This window comes from Salpingoeca rosetta (assembly GCF_000188695.1).
Source record: "Salpingoeca rosetta unplaced genomic scaffold supercont1.21, whole genome shotgun sequence".
Classification (NCBI taxonomy): Eukaryota; class Choanoflagellata; order Craspedida; family Salpingoecidae; genus Salpingoeca; species Salpingoeca rosetta.
This window is the reverse complement of record NW_004754913.1, coordinates 534184-549183: the sequence shown is the minus strand read 5'-3', so window position 1 is coordinate 549183 and position 15000 is coordinate 534184. Positions and strand designations below refer to the sequence as shown.

The 15000-nt window shown below is 55.8% G+C and overlaps 4 protein-coding genes across 4 annotated transcripts in view; 2 read left to right on the top strand and 2 right to left on the bottom strand.

Moving 5' to 3' along the window:
• PTSG_08128 (uncharacterized protein) overlaps nt 1–3835 on the bottom strand; it is a 5368-nt gene extending 1533 nt beyond the window's left edge. Inside the window, exons 1-4 of the mRNA XM_004991092.1 lie at nt 3657–3835; nt 1400–3301; nt 1034–1126; nt 100–720 (exon numbers count right to left, since the gene is read on the bottom strand). Of these exons, the coding sequence (XP_004991149.1) occupies nt 100–720; nt 1034–1126; nt 1400–3301; nt 3657–3788 (2748 nt within the window). The 5' untranslated portion in view covers nt 3789–3835. The remainder of the gene's footprint in view (nt 1–99; nt 721–1033; nt 1127–1399; nt 3302–3656) is intronic.
• Nucleotides 3836–4295: 460 nt separating this feature from the next.
• On the top strand, nt 4296–7033 carry PTSG_08127 (importin subunit alpha). The gene is made up of 3 exons (XM_004991091.1): nt 4296–4926; nt 5203–5557; nt 5835–7033. Exons 1-3 carry the CDS (start codon nt 4607–4609, stop codon nt 6753–6755), a joined length of 1596 nt encoding a protein of 531 aa, XP_004991148.1. The 5' UTR covers nt 4296–4606; the 3' UTR covers nt 6756–7033.
• On the bottom strand, nt 6961–11099 carry PTSG_08126 (uncharacterized protein). Its single transcript, XM_004991090.1, has 8 exons — nt 11020–11099; nt 10819–10860; nt 9062–9625; nt 8690–8790; nt 8309–8482; nt 7986–8079; nt 7700–7833; nt 6961–7462 (listed from the first exon to the last, which is right to left on the bottom strand). The coding sequence occupies exons 1-8, from the start codon at nt 11039–11041 to the stop codon at nt 7193–7195; spliced, it is 1401 nt and encodes a 466-aa protein (XP_004991147.1). The 5' UTR covers nt 11042–11099; the 3' UTR covers nt 6961–7192.
• Nucleotides 11100–11120: 21 nt separating this feature from the next.
• PTSG_08125 (CMGC/MAPK protein kinase) lies at nt 11121–14866 on the top strand (the record flags this gene model as incomplete). The annotated part of the gene is made up of 5 exons (XM_004991089.1): nt 11121–12241; nt 12515–12671; nt 12901–12978; nt 13133–14143; nt 14453–14866. Exons 1-5 carry the CDS (start codon nt 11199–11201, stop codon nt 14864–14866), a joined length of 2703 nt encoding a protein of 900 aa, XP_004991146.1. The 5' UTR covers nt 11121–11198.
• Nucleotides 14867–15000: the final 134 nt, after the last annotated feature.

The window sequence follows — 15000 nt, the reverse complement described above, 5'->3', positions numbered from 1 at the left end:
TAATAATCCCAAGAAAAAACACGCTCGCAAATCTACACCAACCCACGGAGACGCACACACACACATACACACACGTCCATGCAACACGCACGCACGTACCTCTGTGAGAGCGTCGACTTGTGTTGTCGCTTGGTTGAGGGCATCCTGTGCAGTCGTGTGCATCTCACGCGTTTGCTGCAACTCAGCAACTGCTGCGTCTCGCTCTTGCTGTGCAGACTCGGCGTTGGCAGTCGCCTCCTCCAGCTCCACCTGCAGTTCGTCGCACTTGAAGGACATCTCATCCAGTGCCTCGCGCGCGTCCTCAGCTGTCCTTTCCTGTACGGCGTGGTCCTCCCGCATCCGCTGCAGCTCAGCGCGCGCAAACTCCACCTCCGCATGCGCGCTCTCTCGCGCCTGCTGCGCCGCACTCAACTCGGCCTCAAGCTGCTGTGCCCGCTCCTCAAGTACCGCGGTGATGCGCTGGAGTGCTGTGACGGCGGCCGCACTCTTGGCAGCTGTCGCCTTGACCGCTGCCTCCGCCGTGGCCATGGCACTGACGCGGGTGGTGAGGAGCTGGTTCTCCTCCACTAGCTCGGCAAGGCGCGTCTCGTACGCGTTGGACTGCAGTTTGTGCTCAAGCGCGGTGACCTCCGCCTTGTGCTGGCGGTACATGGTGCTCATGTCGCCCTGCAGCTGCGTGTAGCTCGCCTGGTGCTGCGCGATCTTCGCTTCAAGGGATGCCTGAAGCGAGAAGGAGACAACACGACAAAGTCGTCAAGAGAATGGCAAGAACACCAAAACAGTTGAGAGAAAGAATCGTGCGCGAACGTGTGAGTGTGCTCTCAAGTGCAGGCAATCACACACACAGACACACACAGACACACACACACAGACACACACACACAGATACACACACACACACACAGACACACACAGACACACACAGACACACACACACACACAGAGTGCAAGCAACGACCCCAGGTTCAGCACCAGCGCAATCTTCAACCGGGACATTATCGGTCGCTGTGCCACTTCCTCACTCCCTCATTACCTGTGTGTCGGCTGTCTCCGCCTTCAAGGCCTCAAAGGACTGCATCAAATCTTCCTTCTCAGCTGTCAGCTCTGTGAACTTGAACTCCCACTCCTGTGAAAGTCATGGCATCCAGGAAGAGGGGGGAAGGGTTGAGATTTGGGTGATTAATTGCGTGCACTGAGGCCCCGAAATCACATCCAACCACGTGCATGGAAAACACCCGGACACCGACCCACAGCGGCAGCCACACAGACACACACACACACACTCTCTCTCTCTCACACTCACACACACACTCACACACACATACGCTCACGCACATACTCACACACTTTTTCACTCACACACAGACACACACGCTCTCACACACACGCTCACGCTCACCTGTACTTGTTGTGCCATTTGGGCCTGCGTGTCGCTGTGCTCACGCTGCTCTGTGTGCATGGCCTCCTGCAAGGACGCAAGCTCGGCCTTGAGCGACTCCAGCTCTTGCGTTGCTGCATCCAGCCCTGCTGTGGCTGTGTCTCTCTCGCTTGTCAGCGACTCAATCACCGCCTCCGTGTCCGCAAATGAGGCCAATCGCTGTTCCAGGTCATCCTTCTCCTGTGACAGCTCACCAATGCGAAGCTGTAGCTGCGAAACAAGCGCGTCGCTCTCCTCCTTGCTGGTGAGCAGGTGTTCCTTCAGCGCGCCCAGCTCCTGCTGTACCGTTTGCAGGGTTGACCTGAGCTCGCTGCCTTGCTGCCCAAGTCGCCTGTTCTCGTCTCGCAGCACCTCGTTGGAGATGGCCATCACCTCCACTTGCGACAGCAGCTGCTCGCGTGGCAGGTCCTTGCAGGCTTGCACTTGTCCGTCTGCATCCGCCACGGGCGACGTCATCGTGCCCATGTCAGCTTGTTGGATGGCAAGCGGTGACGTGGCCGTGCTTGCAAGCACAGGGCGGGCTGGTGTTGCCACCCGACTCGCCTGGGTCTCTGCATCTTGCACAGACACGTGCACGGTCTGCGCGCCCATGGCCTCACTCACAACGGGAGACATTGCCGTGGATGTGGTGGACATCTGCTTCTTGGCCGGCGTGGATGTCATTGTTGCTGTGCTTGACATGGTGGCTGCAGCGACAGGTGTCATGGGCGATGTGCCCATCTCGGCTTGGAACACCTTTCCACGCCGCGGTGTTGCATCCACATCCTCAATGATGATGGTGGGCAGCGCGCGCGGTGGCTGCAGCTTGCTTGCAGGCGCAGCACTGTCGCGTTCGCCATCGCTGGTGTGGGCATTGCTCACCCTCGCCTCCTCGGAGGAGTCCTTGCCTGGAGAGAAGATGCGAAGTGGGGCCACGAGGCTGGCTAAAATCTGGCGCACGTGTGTCACGCGCGGCGTAAACCCCGTCTGCACTGCACCCGCATGCTCCTGTTCGCTGCTGGCGCTTGATGGGGACTGCCCTCCCTCCACACTGCTGTTGCCATTGGTGTTGCTGCCGGCGGTGTTGATGGCGGCTGTGTGGCGCATGTGTGGTGGGAGTGCGACAGCACGCCGCTGCTTGCGGTACGGGCCTGGTGTGACTGTGTCGGGGAGGGCGGATGGTGGTGCTGCCGCTGTGCCCAGCTGAGTGAGCGCTTCCTGCACACGCGACTGCAACAGGCGCGGTTCAGAGGTGGTGGCGCCGTTGGTTGTGGAGGTGGTGAATGACGTGGCGTGAGCGCTGTTGGACTGCGCAGGCGTGGATGCTGCCGTTGTTGTGGTGCTGTCATTCAATTCCTCAAGATGCTGCTCTGCACGCGACAGGCAGTGCTGGATCATGCCAATGGCACGGCAGTGGAGCATCTCCAGTGCCTCGGGAGAACTCTGCTTGGATGCCGAGCCTGCGGCAACAGGCACCGCTTTGCTTGCTGGGGTCGACACGGTGCTGGCATGGTCAGCATCATCATCAGCACTTGCACCACCTGTGCCGTTGGTGAGCTGTGCCTGCTGCTGCTGTGCCTGTTGTTGCTGTGCGTGTGGTGCTGCTGCGCCTCGCAAGGTCTCAATTTGCTGCTTGAGCTGCTCGTTCTCTGCCTCTGCATCCTGCAGTGCCCGCTTGAGCCGGTCCACCTGGCGAGTGGAGTTGCCGCGCTTGCGTGATGGTGTGGCCTCGACTGCATCAAATGCTGGTGCTGCGGTGGACTGCAGTTGCAGCTTTGGGCGCTTTCGCCTGTTTTGCAGGGGCGTATTGCTCACGTTTGACAGCGTTCGCAGCTCCTGCTTGACGTTGTGTTTTTTCGCTCCGCGCAACGGCGTGACGCCCATCTGGATAGACGCGCGTGTGCGTGTGACATGTGTGTGACATGTGTTTTGTGTGTGTGTGTGTTGCGTGAGCAGTGAGTGAATGAGTGCAGCGTGTGTATGTGTGTGTTTATGTCGCAATGTGTGCGCGTGTGCGTGTTGTGCGTGTGTTCGTATCCGTGTCGCAGTGTGCGCATGTTTGCGCATGTGGATGAACATGTACACATACAAGTGTCCTCGTTCGCGCATGTGGATGAACATGTACACATACAAGCGTCCTCGTTCGCGCATGCACTTATGCGCGCAGGTTGAGATCCCAATGCACACCTGAAACCAAACCGTGCACATCGATCATCCCTCCTCCATCCTCTCCACATACCTTGATCATCTGTTTCGTCTTTGGCGTGAGGGTCTCATCGAAGACCCGCAATGGTGTTGTGGTGGTTGATGCAGCACGAGGGCGCCTTCCAGGCCCAAACAACGACCCGGATCTCAGCGACGAAGATGACATGTCGGCTTCTTCCTTCTCCTTCACTTCTCCTTCACTTCTCCTTCACTTCTCCTTCACTTCTCCTTCACTTCTCCTTCCTCCTTTCCTTTGCCTTCCTTTCCTCTTCTGTCTCCGTCTTTCTGCTTGATCACAAAAGCAGCAAGTGGAAGTCACTTGCCTCTGCTGCGCTTGCACTCTCTCACGCACACACACACACACGCACACACACACACACACGCACAGAGACTGTCACAGGCTCGCGCGTGCCCTTGCTTTGTTCGCCTTGTCTGCCTTTCCCTCACACCAACCGGCTAGGAGCTAGGTGTCGCTGCTTGTGTCGTGTTGAGAGTTGAGTTGATATCCGTCGTCGTTGTCGCTCTGGGCTCTCGTTATTTTGAATTTTCGCGGCAAAAAGCGGACACTGAAGATATTGCGAATATTCAGCAGTCACAATGCTAGCACATCTTGCACGAATTCTCTCCCATGGCCTCGTTTGTTGTGCCGCCAAGTTTGTTTTGGTGATGATTCGAGCAGCTTGCCTCACTTGCCTCGCTGCTGTGCTGCCTTTGTGTGGGCAACGATGGTTTGTTGTGGTGCCATGGCGCGCCGCCACTCACTGCCCACAGCAGCGCACTTGCATCTGCTATTTCCGCGCAGCGCGCCACGCACACGTTGCAGTTCGCACACGCACACACAAACAACCTTGAGAGAACCCCGCCGTGAGTTGACCAGCGTGGTCATTTTCTCGACTCCACTCTCCGCTGCTTATCCCCAGCCAAAGAAAGCACAGCAAACAACCTCGCCAAGCAAGCTCTCTTGTGACCACAGTAACCAGTACCATGGATCGCCTTCAGGATTTCAAGAACAAGGGCAAGACCTCCACCGTGCGCAACCGCCGCCGGGAGAACGCCTTTGAGCTCCGCAAGCAGAAGCGCTTCGAGCAGACACAAAAGCGTCGCAACGTCGTTATGGCCGACCAGGAGAACAACGACGAGAACACAACCACCGCTACCAACGGCACCAACGACAAGGCCCTCGTCCCCGTGGACAACGCCAACAAGAAGCCACAGCTGTCCTTGGAAAACCTCCGTGAGGCCCTCAAGGTCATTCTCAAGGCCGACGACTTTGACGAGGCCTTCAAGGCCACACAGCTCTGCCGGTGCGTAATCTTGTGTGTGTCAGTGAGTGTGTGTGTGTATGTTTGTGTGTGCACGAGTGAGTGTGTGTATGAAAGAGAGTGTTTGAATGTGTGTGCATGTATGAACATGTGTGTATGTTCGTCTGTCTCTGCGTATGAACGTTTGTCTGCGCCCGCGCGCGTGTGTGTCCTGCATCTCCTTGCGACTCTTCTCTGTTTGCAAACAACACCAATGTGAAAGCAACATGCTCACCAATACCCTTGCGAACATTCCTGCTGTTTTCACCCCCAATGCAGCCGCATCCTGTCCAAGGAGAAGTTTACAAAGCCCGCCACTAAGATTGTGATTGAGAGCGGCGCCGTGTCGCGGCTGGTCGAGTTTCTCTCCGTGCCACACGACGACCTCCTGTACGAGGCCCTGTGGGCCCTCACCAACGTGTCCTCGGGCACATCTGCCGACACCATGGCTGTGGTCTCTGCGGGCGCCATCCCCTACCTCGGCAACCTCCTCTCCAGGGAGTCGGAGAAGGTGCGCGAGCAGGCCATCTGGTGCCTGGGTAACATTGCTGGCGACGGCCCAGAGCCGCGCGACCTCCTGCTTGGTGCAGGCATCATGGAGCCCCTCATGGCCACCATCTACAGCAACCCATCGGTAAGGGCTCACAAGTGCCGTGTCCTGTTGGGTTTTTGTTGCCAACATGATTGTGTTGCTGTCTGCTGTTTTTTGGTCATTGCTGGGCCGTGTGTGTTCCTGTGTTGTGTATTGTTGTTGCATACGTTTGTACGCTTGGCGCATGCCTTGTGCGCTGGTTATTTATTTCCTGTCTCCGTCATCTCCTCGCCTTCAACCACTCACATAACCCAACCCCCCCCCCTTGCCCTCACCTCCTTTTCGTTTCTTTCATTCCTTCTTCTTCAACATCCAACAGACTGAGATGCTGAGCACGGCGACGTGGGTGCTGTCAAACCTGTGCCGCGGCAAGAAACCCGAGCCAAACTTTGAGATTGTCAAGCAGGCCATCCCCACCTTTCTCCAGCTCGCACAGCACGAGGACGTCAACGTGCAGGCGGACGCCATGTGGGGCCTCAGCTACCTCAGCGACGGCGACAACGACAAGATTGCTGCGCTGATTGAGGCTGGCGGCGCGCCGATTGTCGTGAACCTGCTCACGCACTCGTCCATACGCATCCTCACGCCCTGCATCCGCTGCGTGGGCAACATTGTCACGGGCACGAACGAGCAGACGCAGGTACCCATTGACCTGGGCTGCCTGCAGCACTTTTCACGGCTGATTCAGCACGAGAAGGCCAACATCCGCAAGGAGACGTGCTGGGCGCTGTCGAACATTGGTGCCGGCACACGCAGCCAGGTGCACGCGCTCATCGAGAGCAACGTGGTGCCCTCGCTGCTGTACTGCCTTGCCCACGGCGACTTCCGCACGCGCAAGGAGGCGTGCTGGGCGGTGACGAACATCAGCAACAACGGCTGCGACGAGGACGTGCGGTACCTCATCAGCCAGGGGTGCATCAAGCCCCTGGTTGACCTGCTCACGGTGCAGGACGTAAAGGTGGTTGAGATTGCGCTGGACGCACTCCGCAACGTGCTGCGCGTGTCGCAGATGGCCGACGGGTCCAATCCGAGTGCAGACTGGATTGAGGAGGCTGGTGGCGTGGACCACATTGAGATGCTGCAGCAGCACGAAAACGACACCATCTACGAGCTTGCCCTCGACATTGTGGAGAGCTACTTTGCGGAGGAGGACGAGGATGTGGGCGACATTGCTCCCCAGATGACAGAGTCTGGCTTTGCCCTGGCAGCACCCACGCAGGCCGCCCCCTTCTCCCTCTGATGAGCTGCGTGGATTGGATTGGATTGGATTGGGTTGGATGGTTAATTGTTGGCTGGTTGTTACCTGTGGATGTGTGTACATGGTAAGAGAGATGGTGCGTGTTTAAGATACAGTTTGTGTGCAAGCCTCTTTCTTCTGGCTGATTGATTGCTGTGTTTGGTGTGCTCTGCTTGCCTAATGTTTGCCCAGAGAGGTCTCAACAACTCTTGCTTTTTTTTTTTTTTTTCAATCACGTGTGGTTGTTTGCACTCAATTAGATGAACTCAAATCAAAAGCTAGGGAGAGAAGTGGGTGAGCTTGGTGGGCTTGGCCGAGAGGAGAGAAAGTGCAGCACAGCAGTACGAAAGAGGAGGACACAAGCTGTGCACACACGCGTGTACACGCACGCATACATGTACACACCGCATACATGTACACACGCATACACACGCATACACTCAGATGCCAAAGAGCTTGACGTAGCAGGGGTCGCAGTAGGGCTGGTCATTTCGCTCACGGAAGCGCGTCTTGGCCAGGCTCTTGTTGCACAGACTGCACTGAAAGTGCTCTGGATGCCACTTTTCGCCAAGGGCAGACACGAAGCTGCCGATAATGGGGCGCATGCACCGTGCGCACACCACGCCCTTCATCTCATGGTAGTGGTACGAGCAGTAGGGCTTGTTGTCCTGCGGAAAGTAGCGGCCTTCAGGGAAAGGCTTGTTGCACTCCTGCAGAGACGAGTGTGTGCATGTGTGTGTGTGTGTGTGTGTGTGTGTGTTTGAATGGTGCCGAAGAAGAAAGGGCGTGAGAGGGCCAAAGGTGAGAACTGAAAACCGAGGCGTACAACGCACATCATCATCATCATCATCATCATCATCATCATCATCATCATCATCATCAACAACAACAACAACAACAACAACAACAACAACAACAACATACACATACACACACGAGCGACGAACCCAGCAAGTGAAGCAGGCCTCGTGCCAGTAGCTGTCGAGGGCAGAGATGGCGGCATCCGTGATGGTCTTCTTGCACTTTGCGCACTTGTACTTCACCTGATCCTCATAACACTTGGAGCAAATGGTTTGGTTCTCTGCAGCAGCACTTGGGTGAGCACATTATTGTCCCAATTTCGTCATTCTTTGTTGCATGCACACTGTGCACGCAGGTACACACACACACACTTACACACACACACACACACACAACACATACTCACATACACACAGACATAGACTCACTCACCAACGTTGTAATACTCGGTGCCAAGCGGATTGTGGCACGCGTCACACTTGAGACACTCCACGTGCCAGTTCTTGCTGAATGCATGGATGCATGCCTGCAAGCAAAAACGAGCAACACGTGGCAACAGTCGGCAAGTGAGTGGGGGAAGTGCGACAAGAACTCATAAGCGTGATCGTGTTGGAAGCGTTAAACCAGCATGCACAGAAGCATGCATGCACAGAAGCAAACACTCAGAGAGACAAAAGCACGCAGACAAAAGCACGCAGACACACACACACAGAGACACACACAGACACAGACACACACATGACGACGACACGTACGGTGGTGATTGGCTTGTCACATCCGGCGCAGCGAGGCGCGGTTTCCTCGTGAAAACACGTGGAGCAGAAGGGCAGGCCGTGGTGGGCGTGGAAAGGTTCACTGGCAAGGCTCTTGTCGCATTTCATGCACTGGAAATGCTCCTCGTGGAACTGCAGCCCAAGCGCTTGGATGGCCTGACACAGATTGGAGCAGACAAGGAGGAAGCAAGAGGGGGGGGGGAGGATGTGAGTGTGTGAGAGCGTATGTGCGCATCATTGCAAAAAAAAAATAGCCATGCACCTTTGAGACAGCACCATGCATTCCTTCCATACTCACACACCACACACACACACATTCACACATACACACACATTCACACACACACACACACATTCACACACCCTTCCTTGGATCCGCTGGCGACACTGTGCACAAAACCCCTTTGGCAGGGCTTCGTTGTTGACGCGGTCGGCAGAGTGGAGTGGGGGCTGCACCTGCTCATCTGGGGTGTCCGAATTGCATTGCAGCACAGTAAGGGTGCGTCACAAGAGAAAGGTTGAGGATGGTACGCAATGTCAACACACACACACACACACACACACACATACATTCATGTGTGACGAGCGTAAACGCAACATGCATACATACAAAACACACGCACAAATACACGAAACACACGCACAAATACACGAAACACACACACACACACACACAAAACACACACGCACACATGTGCACATACACGGTGAGCGTGAACGCAAGCACACACGTACAGAGTTGACGGCGGGAGGATGAGGAGGAGGAAGCAGTCTCGTAGTCGGGGTCGGCGCGTTCATATTGGGGCTCAGTCTTGTCTGCGTTTGGATCCTCGTACACGTCGACATCGGGCTGCTCATAAGCGCCCTCGTATGTCCGCTCGTACATTGTCTCGTATGGCGTGGCATACGGCTTCTCATACTGCGCTGCGTCGCTCGCGGCCGGCTGTGCATAGGCCACATCGTACGTGGGGTCGTCGTCGCCACTGCCAGCCTTCTTGTTGGCGGGGCGACTTGGTGCATCAGCGACGGGCGCGGGCACCGCATATGTGCTGACCTGCTTCTTGGTGGCTGCCTGCAGCGGTTGAGTGTGGCTGGCTGCGGTGGCTGCAGACTTTCGGCGCAGATACACGCTGCTGGGGTCACGCCTGGGCACATCATATTCGCCGCGGCTGTTCGATGTGTCCTCGGGCCGCTTTGGGGGAGCAACTTTTGGGACCTGGTATTCTTCCGGTCGCCTCACAAGGTTATCGTATGCGCCTTCCTTGTCGGTCTCGCTCTGCTGTGCGTCCTTTGGCACAGCTACAACCCGCCACAAAAAAACAAACACAACAACAAAACAAAACACCAATCAAACCATTGGAGGTGAGCATGATGAGAGGATGAATGTGGAGGGGTGGAGGGAACAGGACATGCTGCGAACGTGGGTGGGCATGCACGAATGCACATCCTCACAACGAACATGGTCAAGAAAGATGGGACCAAGGGACAAAGAATGCACGTGCGAACAAGCACACCAAACGAATGCACGTTACATCATACACACAGGAATGTGCATACGCACATACGCAGGCGTACATACACACATACGCAGGCGTACATACACACATATGCAGTCATATATGCACATACGCGAACACAACAACACCCCCGGACAGCCCATGTTTCAAAACGCGCACACGGACGACGTTTGACGTACGCATGTCAAAGCTCTCCAGTTGCTGGAGAAGCGCGTCCAGCTCTGCATATCAAACCAACACAACACCCCACCGTGAGTTGGCAGCATGCAAAGAGAGTGTGGCGGCAGCAGCATGGGCACGAAACAATCGTGGGCAGCGGCATGACAGTCAACCCCACAGCACAGCAGCACGACCACCAAGCACTACACATGCACACACACCAGCGTCCTCAGCGTCAGCCATTGGAGCAGTCGTCGTTGTTTCGTTTGTTTGGGTTGTTGAAGAATTGATGAAATTTTCCACCTATTTTCTTCATTTCAGTCGAGGACTGAAGTCAGTCTCGCGCTCTCATGGGCGGTGGTTGGTGAACGAAAGCGACAACGCTTGTCGTGGGCACTAAAAGGCCACCCTGAGGTCTGCTACAACCCGCCACAAAAAAACAAACACAACAACAAAACAAAACACCAATCAAACCATTGGAGGTGAGCATGATGAGAGGATGAATGTGGAGGGGTGGAGGGAACAGGACATGCTGCGAACGTGGGTGGGCATGCACGAATGCACATCCTCACAACGAACATGGTCAAGAAAGATGGGACCAAGGGACAAAGAATGCACGTGCGAACAAGCACACCAAACGAATGCACGTTACATCATACACACAGGAATGTGCATACGCACATACGCAGGCGTACATACACACATACGCAGGCGTACATACACACATATGCAGTCATATATGCACATACGCGAACACAACAACACCCCCGGACAGCCCATGTTTCAAAACGCGCACACGGACGACGTTTGACGTACGCATGTCAAAGCTCTCCAGTTGCTGGAGAAGCGCGTCCAGCTCTGCATATCAAACCAACACAACACCCCACCGTGAGTTGGCAGCATGCAAAGAGAGTGTGGCGGCAGCAGCATGGGCACGAAACAATCGTGGGCAGCGGCATGACAGTCAACCCCACAGCACAGCAGCACGACCACCAAGCACTACACATGCACACACACCAGCGTCCTCAGCGTCAGCCATTGGAGCAGTCGTCGTTGTTTCGTTTGTTTGGGTTGTTGAAGAATTGATGAAATTTTCCACCTATTTTCTTCATTTCAGTCGAGGACTGAAGTCAGTCTCGCGCTCTCATGGGCGGTGGTTGGTGAACGAAAGCGACAACACCTACAAGCAAGCAAGAATGAGCGACAGCAAAGGCACCACCACCACTGCCACTGCCACGACGGCAGCACATGGGCACGGGTCCAACGGGCAGGAACCCTTTTCACAGCAACAACCACAACAGCTGTACCAGCAGCAACAGCAGGAACAATCACAACAACAATCACAGCAGCCGCAACAGCCGCACCAGCAGTCACAGCAGTTTGCAAGCGACGAAGATGAGTTTGAGACGCACACGTTTCCAAACGCCAGCTTTCGGTTGGAAAAGCGGTTCAGACCAGACAAGATTGTCGGGTATGGCGCGTACGGCGTGGTGTGTGCTGCAACAGACACGGTGAGCCAGCGCCGCGTAGCCATAAAGAAGATCTCATCCGCATTCAAACTGCCGGAGATGACAAAGCGCACGCTGCGCGAGCTGCGGTTCCTGCGCCACTTCCACTCCCACAAGAACATCATCTCCGTCCTCACCATCGCCAAGCCGCCATCGGACCTGAGCCGCTTCAACGACATCTACGTCGTCATGGAGCTGCAGGAAACAAACCTGCATCGCATCATTCACTCGAAGCAGCCGCTCTCCGAGGAGCACGTGCGCTACTTCATGTTCCAGCTTCTCAGCGGGCTGCAGTACATCCACGCTGCCAGCGTGCTGCACCGCGACATCAAGCCAGGCAACCTGCTCATCAACAGCGACTGCTCCCTGAAGATCTGTGACTTTGGCATGGCCCGCGCAATGGCCAGTACCCCGGAGGAGCACGCGGGGTTCATGACCGCATATGTGGCCACGCGCTGGTACCGCGCACCAGAGGTGATGCTGTCGTTCAACCGGTACACGCAGGCCATCGACGTGTGGTCGGCGGCGTGTGTGCTGGGCGAGATGCTTGGCCGGCGCTACCTGTTCCCGGGCCAGGACTACATCCACCAGCTCGTGCTCATCCTCACGCTGCTGGGATCGCCATCTGCTGAGCTGAAACGGCGCATTGGTAGTGAGCTTGCACGGCGCTATCTTGACACCCTGCCACACCTTGACCCCGTCCCGCTTCGCCAAGTCTACAGAGACGCCAGGTGTGTGTGTGTGTGTGTGACGTGTGTGTGTGTGTTTATGTGTGTATGTGTGCATGTGTATGACGTGTGTATGTGTGCATGTGTGTGTGTGTGTACTTGTGTGTATGTGTTTTTGTGTGTACTTGTGTGTATGTGTTTTTGTGTGACACATGCATGTGTTGCGTTTAGATTCTGTGCGTGTGTGACGTGTGCCATGCACAAAGCCTCATCCAGCCTGCAACCCCCGTGCCTTCCATTCCCTTGCCCCCGCCCCCAAACACCTGCCGTCGACAGTGACACCGTGCTTGATCTGCTGAGCAAGATGCTTCAGTTTGACCCCGCCCAGCGCTGCACCGTATCCGATGCCCTGCACCACCCGTTCTTCGCCAAATACCACAGCCAGATCCCATCGGCACCGCCGTCCGTGCCCGCCTTTGACTTTGAATACGAGGTGCGCGCGCGCGTGTGTGATTGTGTGATTTGTGTGATTTGTGTGATTGTGAGTAGCTGTGCATGCATGTATGATTGTGTGCTTGTGTGATTTTGTGACTTTGATTGTGAGTATCTGTGTGTGTGTGTGTTGTTGTTGTTGGCTGCCTGTAACCCCTGCCTGTCTGCCATCTGTACCCGAGAAACGAACACTCGCACACGTGCATTTCAACTTGTGTCACCACGTGCAGAATCGTGCGACGACGGCTGCGGAGCTGAAGGACATGATTGTGCAGGAGGTGATGCTGTACCACACACCAGGCACACCGGTATGACCGCTTCTGCTCATATTCACTCACATGATCGCCCTGACTTTGCATTTGTCCTCCGGCACGTTGCCTGGCATACACACTGTCCGTCGCACGCTGTTTGTTCTACGCCAACACATGGCCTCACCTGAACACGCCTTCGCTGCGGCCACAGGCATACATGAATGCCCAATTTGCTCTCGCGAAACGCACTGTCGTCCGCAGACCATCCAACCCGCCAACAGCAGCAGCAGCAGCATCATCGTCATCATCGTCGTCTCAAACCGGAAACACGCGAGCACCCGCAGCAGCGGCACCAGCAACAACGGAGAAAGCACCACGTGAGCATGGCGCAGCAAGTACCCGCAAACGCGAGGCATCATCAACAATACCAGTAACAGGCGGGAGTGACGCGAGTAATGGTGGTGGTGCTGCAAGCCATGCAGGTGATGGCACACATGGTGGTGGTGGTGGTGGCGGCGGTGGTGGTGTACGCAGGAGCAGCGAGTCTGCCCACGAGCGGTTGAAGGCGATGTTGCGCAGCCGGCGGTCAGCGAGCAAAGAGCAGTCCCCACATGGGGTGGCAGCAGCAACAACAAGTGCAGTGATGACGGCGCTGTCGGGTGCGACGAAGACAACAAAGGCTTCAACGAAGAAAACAGGTGGCCGTGGCCTCGCTGCACTTCAACAGCACGCAAGACAACAACAACAGCAGCATGATGTGGTGGGGTCTTCGGTATCCGGGGTAGGCGGCATTCAGGGCGCAGCTGCCAAGCGAACAGCGGCTGAGCGAAGCAATGAGCCTGCTCCAACACCGGCAACTGCGAGAACAGCAGCAACTGCGAGAACAGCAGCAGCAGGAGGAGGAGGAGGTGAGTATGGCACTGGTGCAGCTGTGATGGTTGGTGGTGACAGTGTTTCCACGACAACTGCAGTCCCAACAACGACAACAGCAGCAGCAACAGCAACAACAACAAGCGGGTCAGCCCCAACAACCACCGCAACTGTCACGACAACGGCGCCAGGGGTGGCATCGGCGGGAGACGTGGGTGGAGGCGACGAGCAGCCGCCGAAACGGAAGAAGCGCAAGGGCCGGCGACCGCTGAACAAAGCGTTGCACCCCGATCCAACGCCAGAGACACGCGCGTCTCTCGCAGAGTTTCGCCGTTACTTCCAGCGCGGCATGGTGTGTGCGTATGCGTTTGTGTGTGTGTGTGTGTGTATGTGTGTGTGTGTTTGTGTGTGTGTGTGTGTTTGTGTGTGTGTTTGTAAGCATGTGTGTGTGTTTGTTTGTAAGCATGTGTGTGTATGTGTGTATATGTGTGTATGTGTATATTTCGTGTATCGTGTATCCTGTCTCCTGTTGTGCATGGTGGGCTTGTCGGTTTGGTTTGTGGCCTGGACTCTGTGTGTGATATGCATGAGCCGCGTTACTTGACGCTCTCTCATCCTCATGCTGTCATCCTTCTGTTGTTGCGCTTCGATCCATATGCAGCAACAACCTCAACAACCCCAACAACAGCTGCTGCTGCAGCCAACACAGCCGCTGGTGTCACAATATGCACAGTTGTCTTCTGTCAACGCCGTCACATCAACCGCCCCAGCAACAACAGCTGCTGCTGTTGTTGATGTGCTGACAACCGCGCGCCCAACAATGCCCGTGTACCAACAACAACAACAACAACAACAACAACAACAACAACAACAACAACAGCAGCAACAACAACAACAACAACAACAACAACAACAACAACAGTCACCCATGCTGCCGTCATTCCCGCTGCCGATACCATTGCACCAGCATCAACAGCAGCACCTGCGCGGCACCAATTCGCCCACCACACGCTTCAGCCCCCTCTTCGACCCTGGAGGTGCGATTGCGCAGTCACTCCTGTGTTGTGATTTGTAATTCGTGCGAGCGGTGTCTGCCTGTGTGTGTGCCTGTGTGTGTGTGTGTGTGTGTGTGTGTGTGTGTGTGTGTGTGTGTGTGTGTGTGTGTGTGTGTGTGTGTGTGCCCCTGTGTGCTCGCAATCTAGCTGCGCA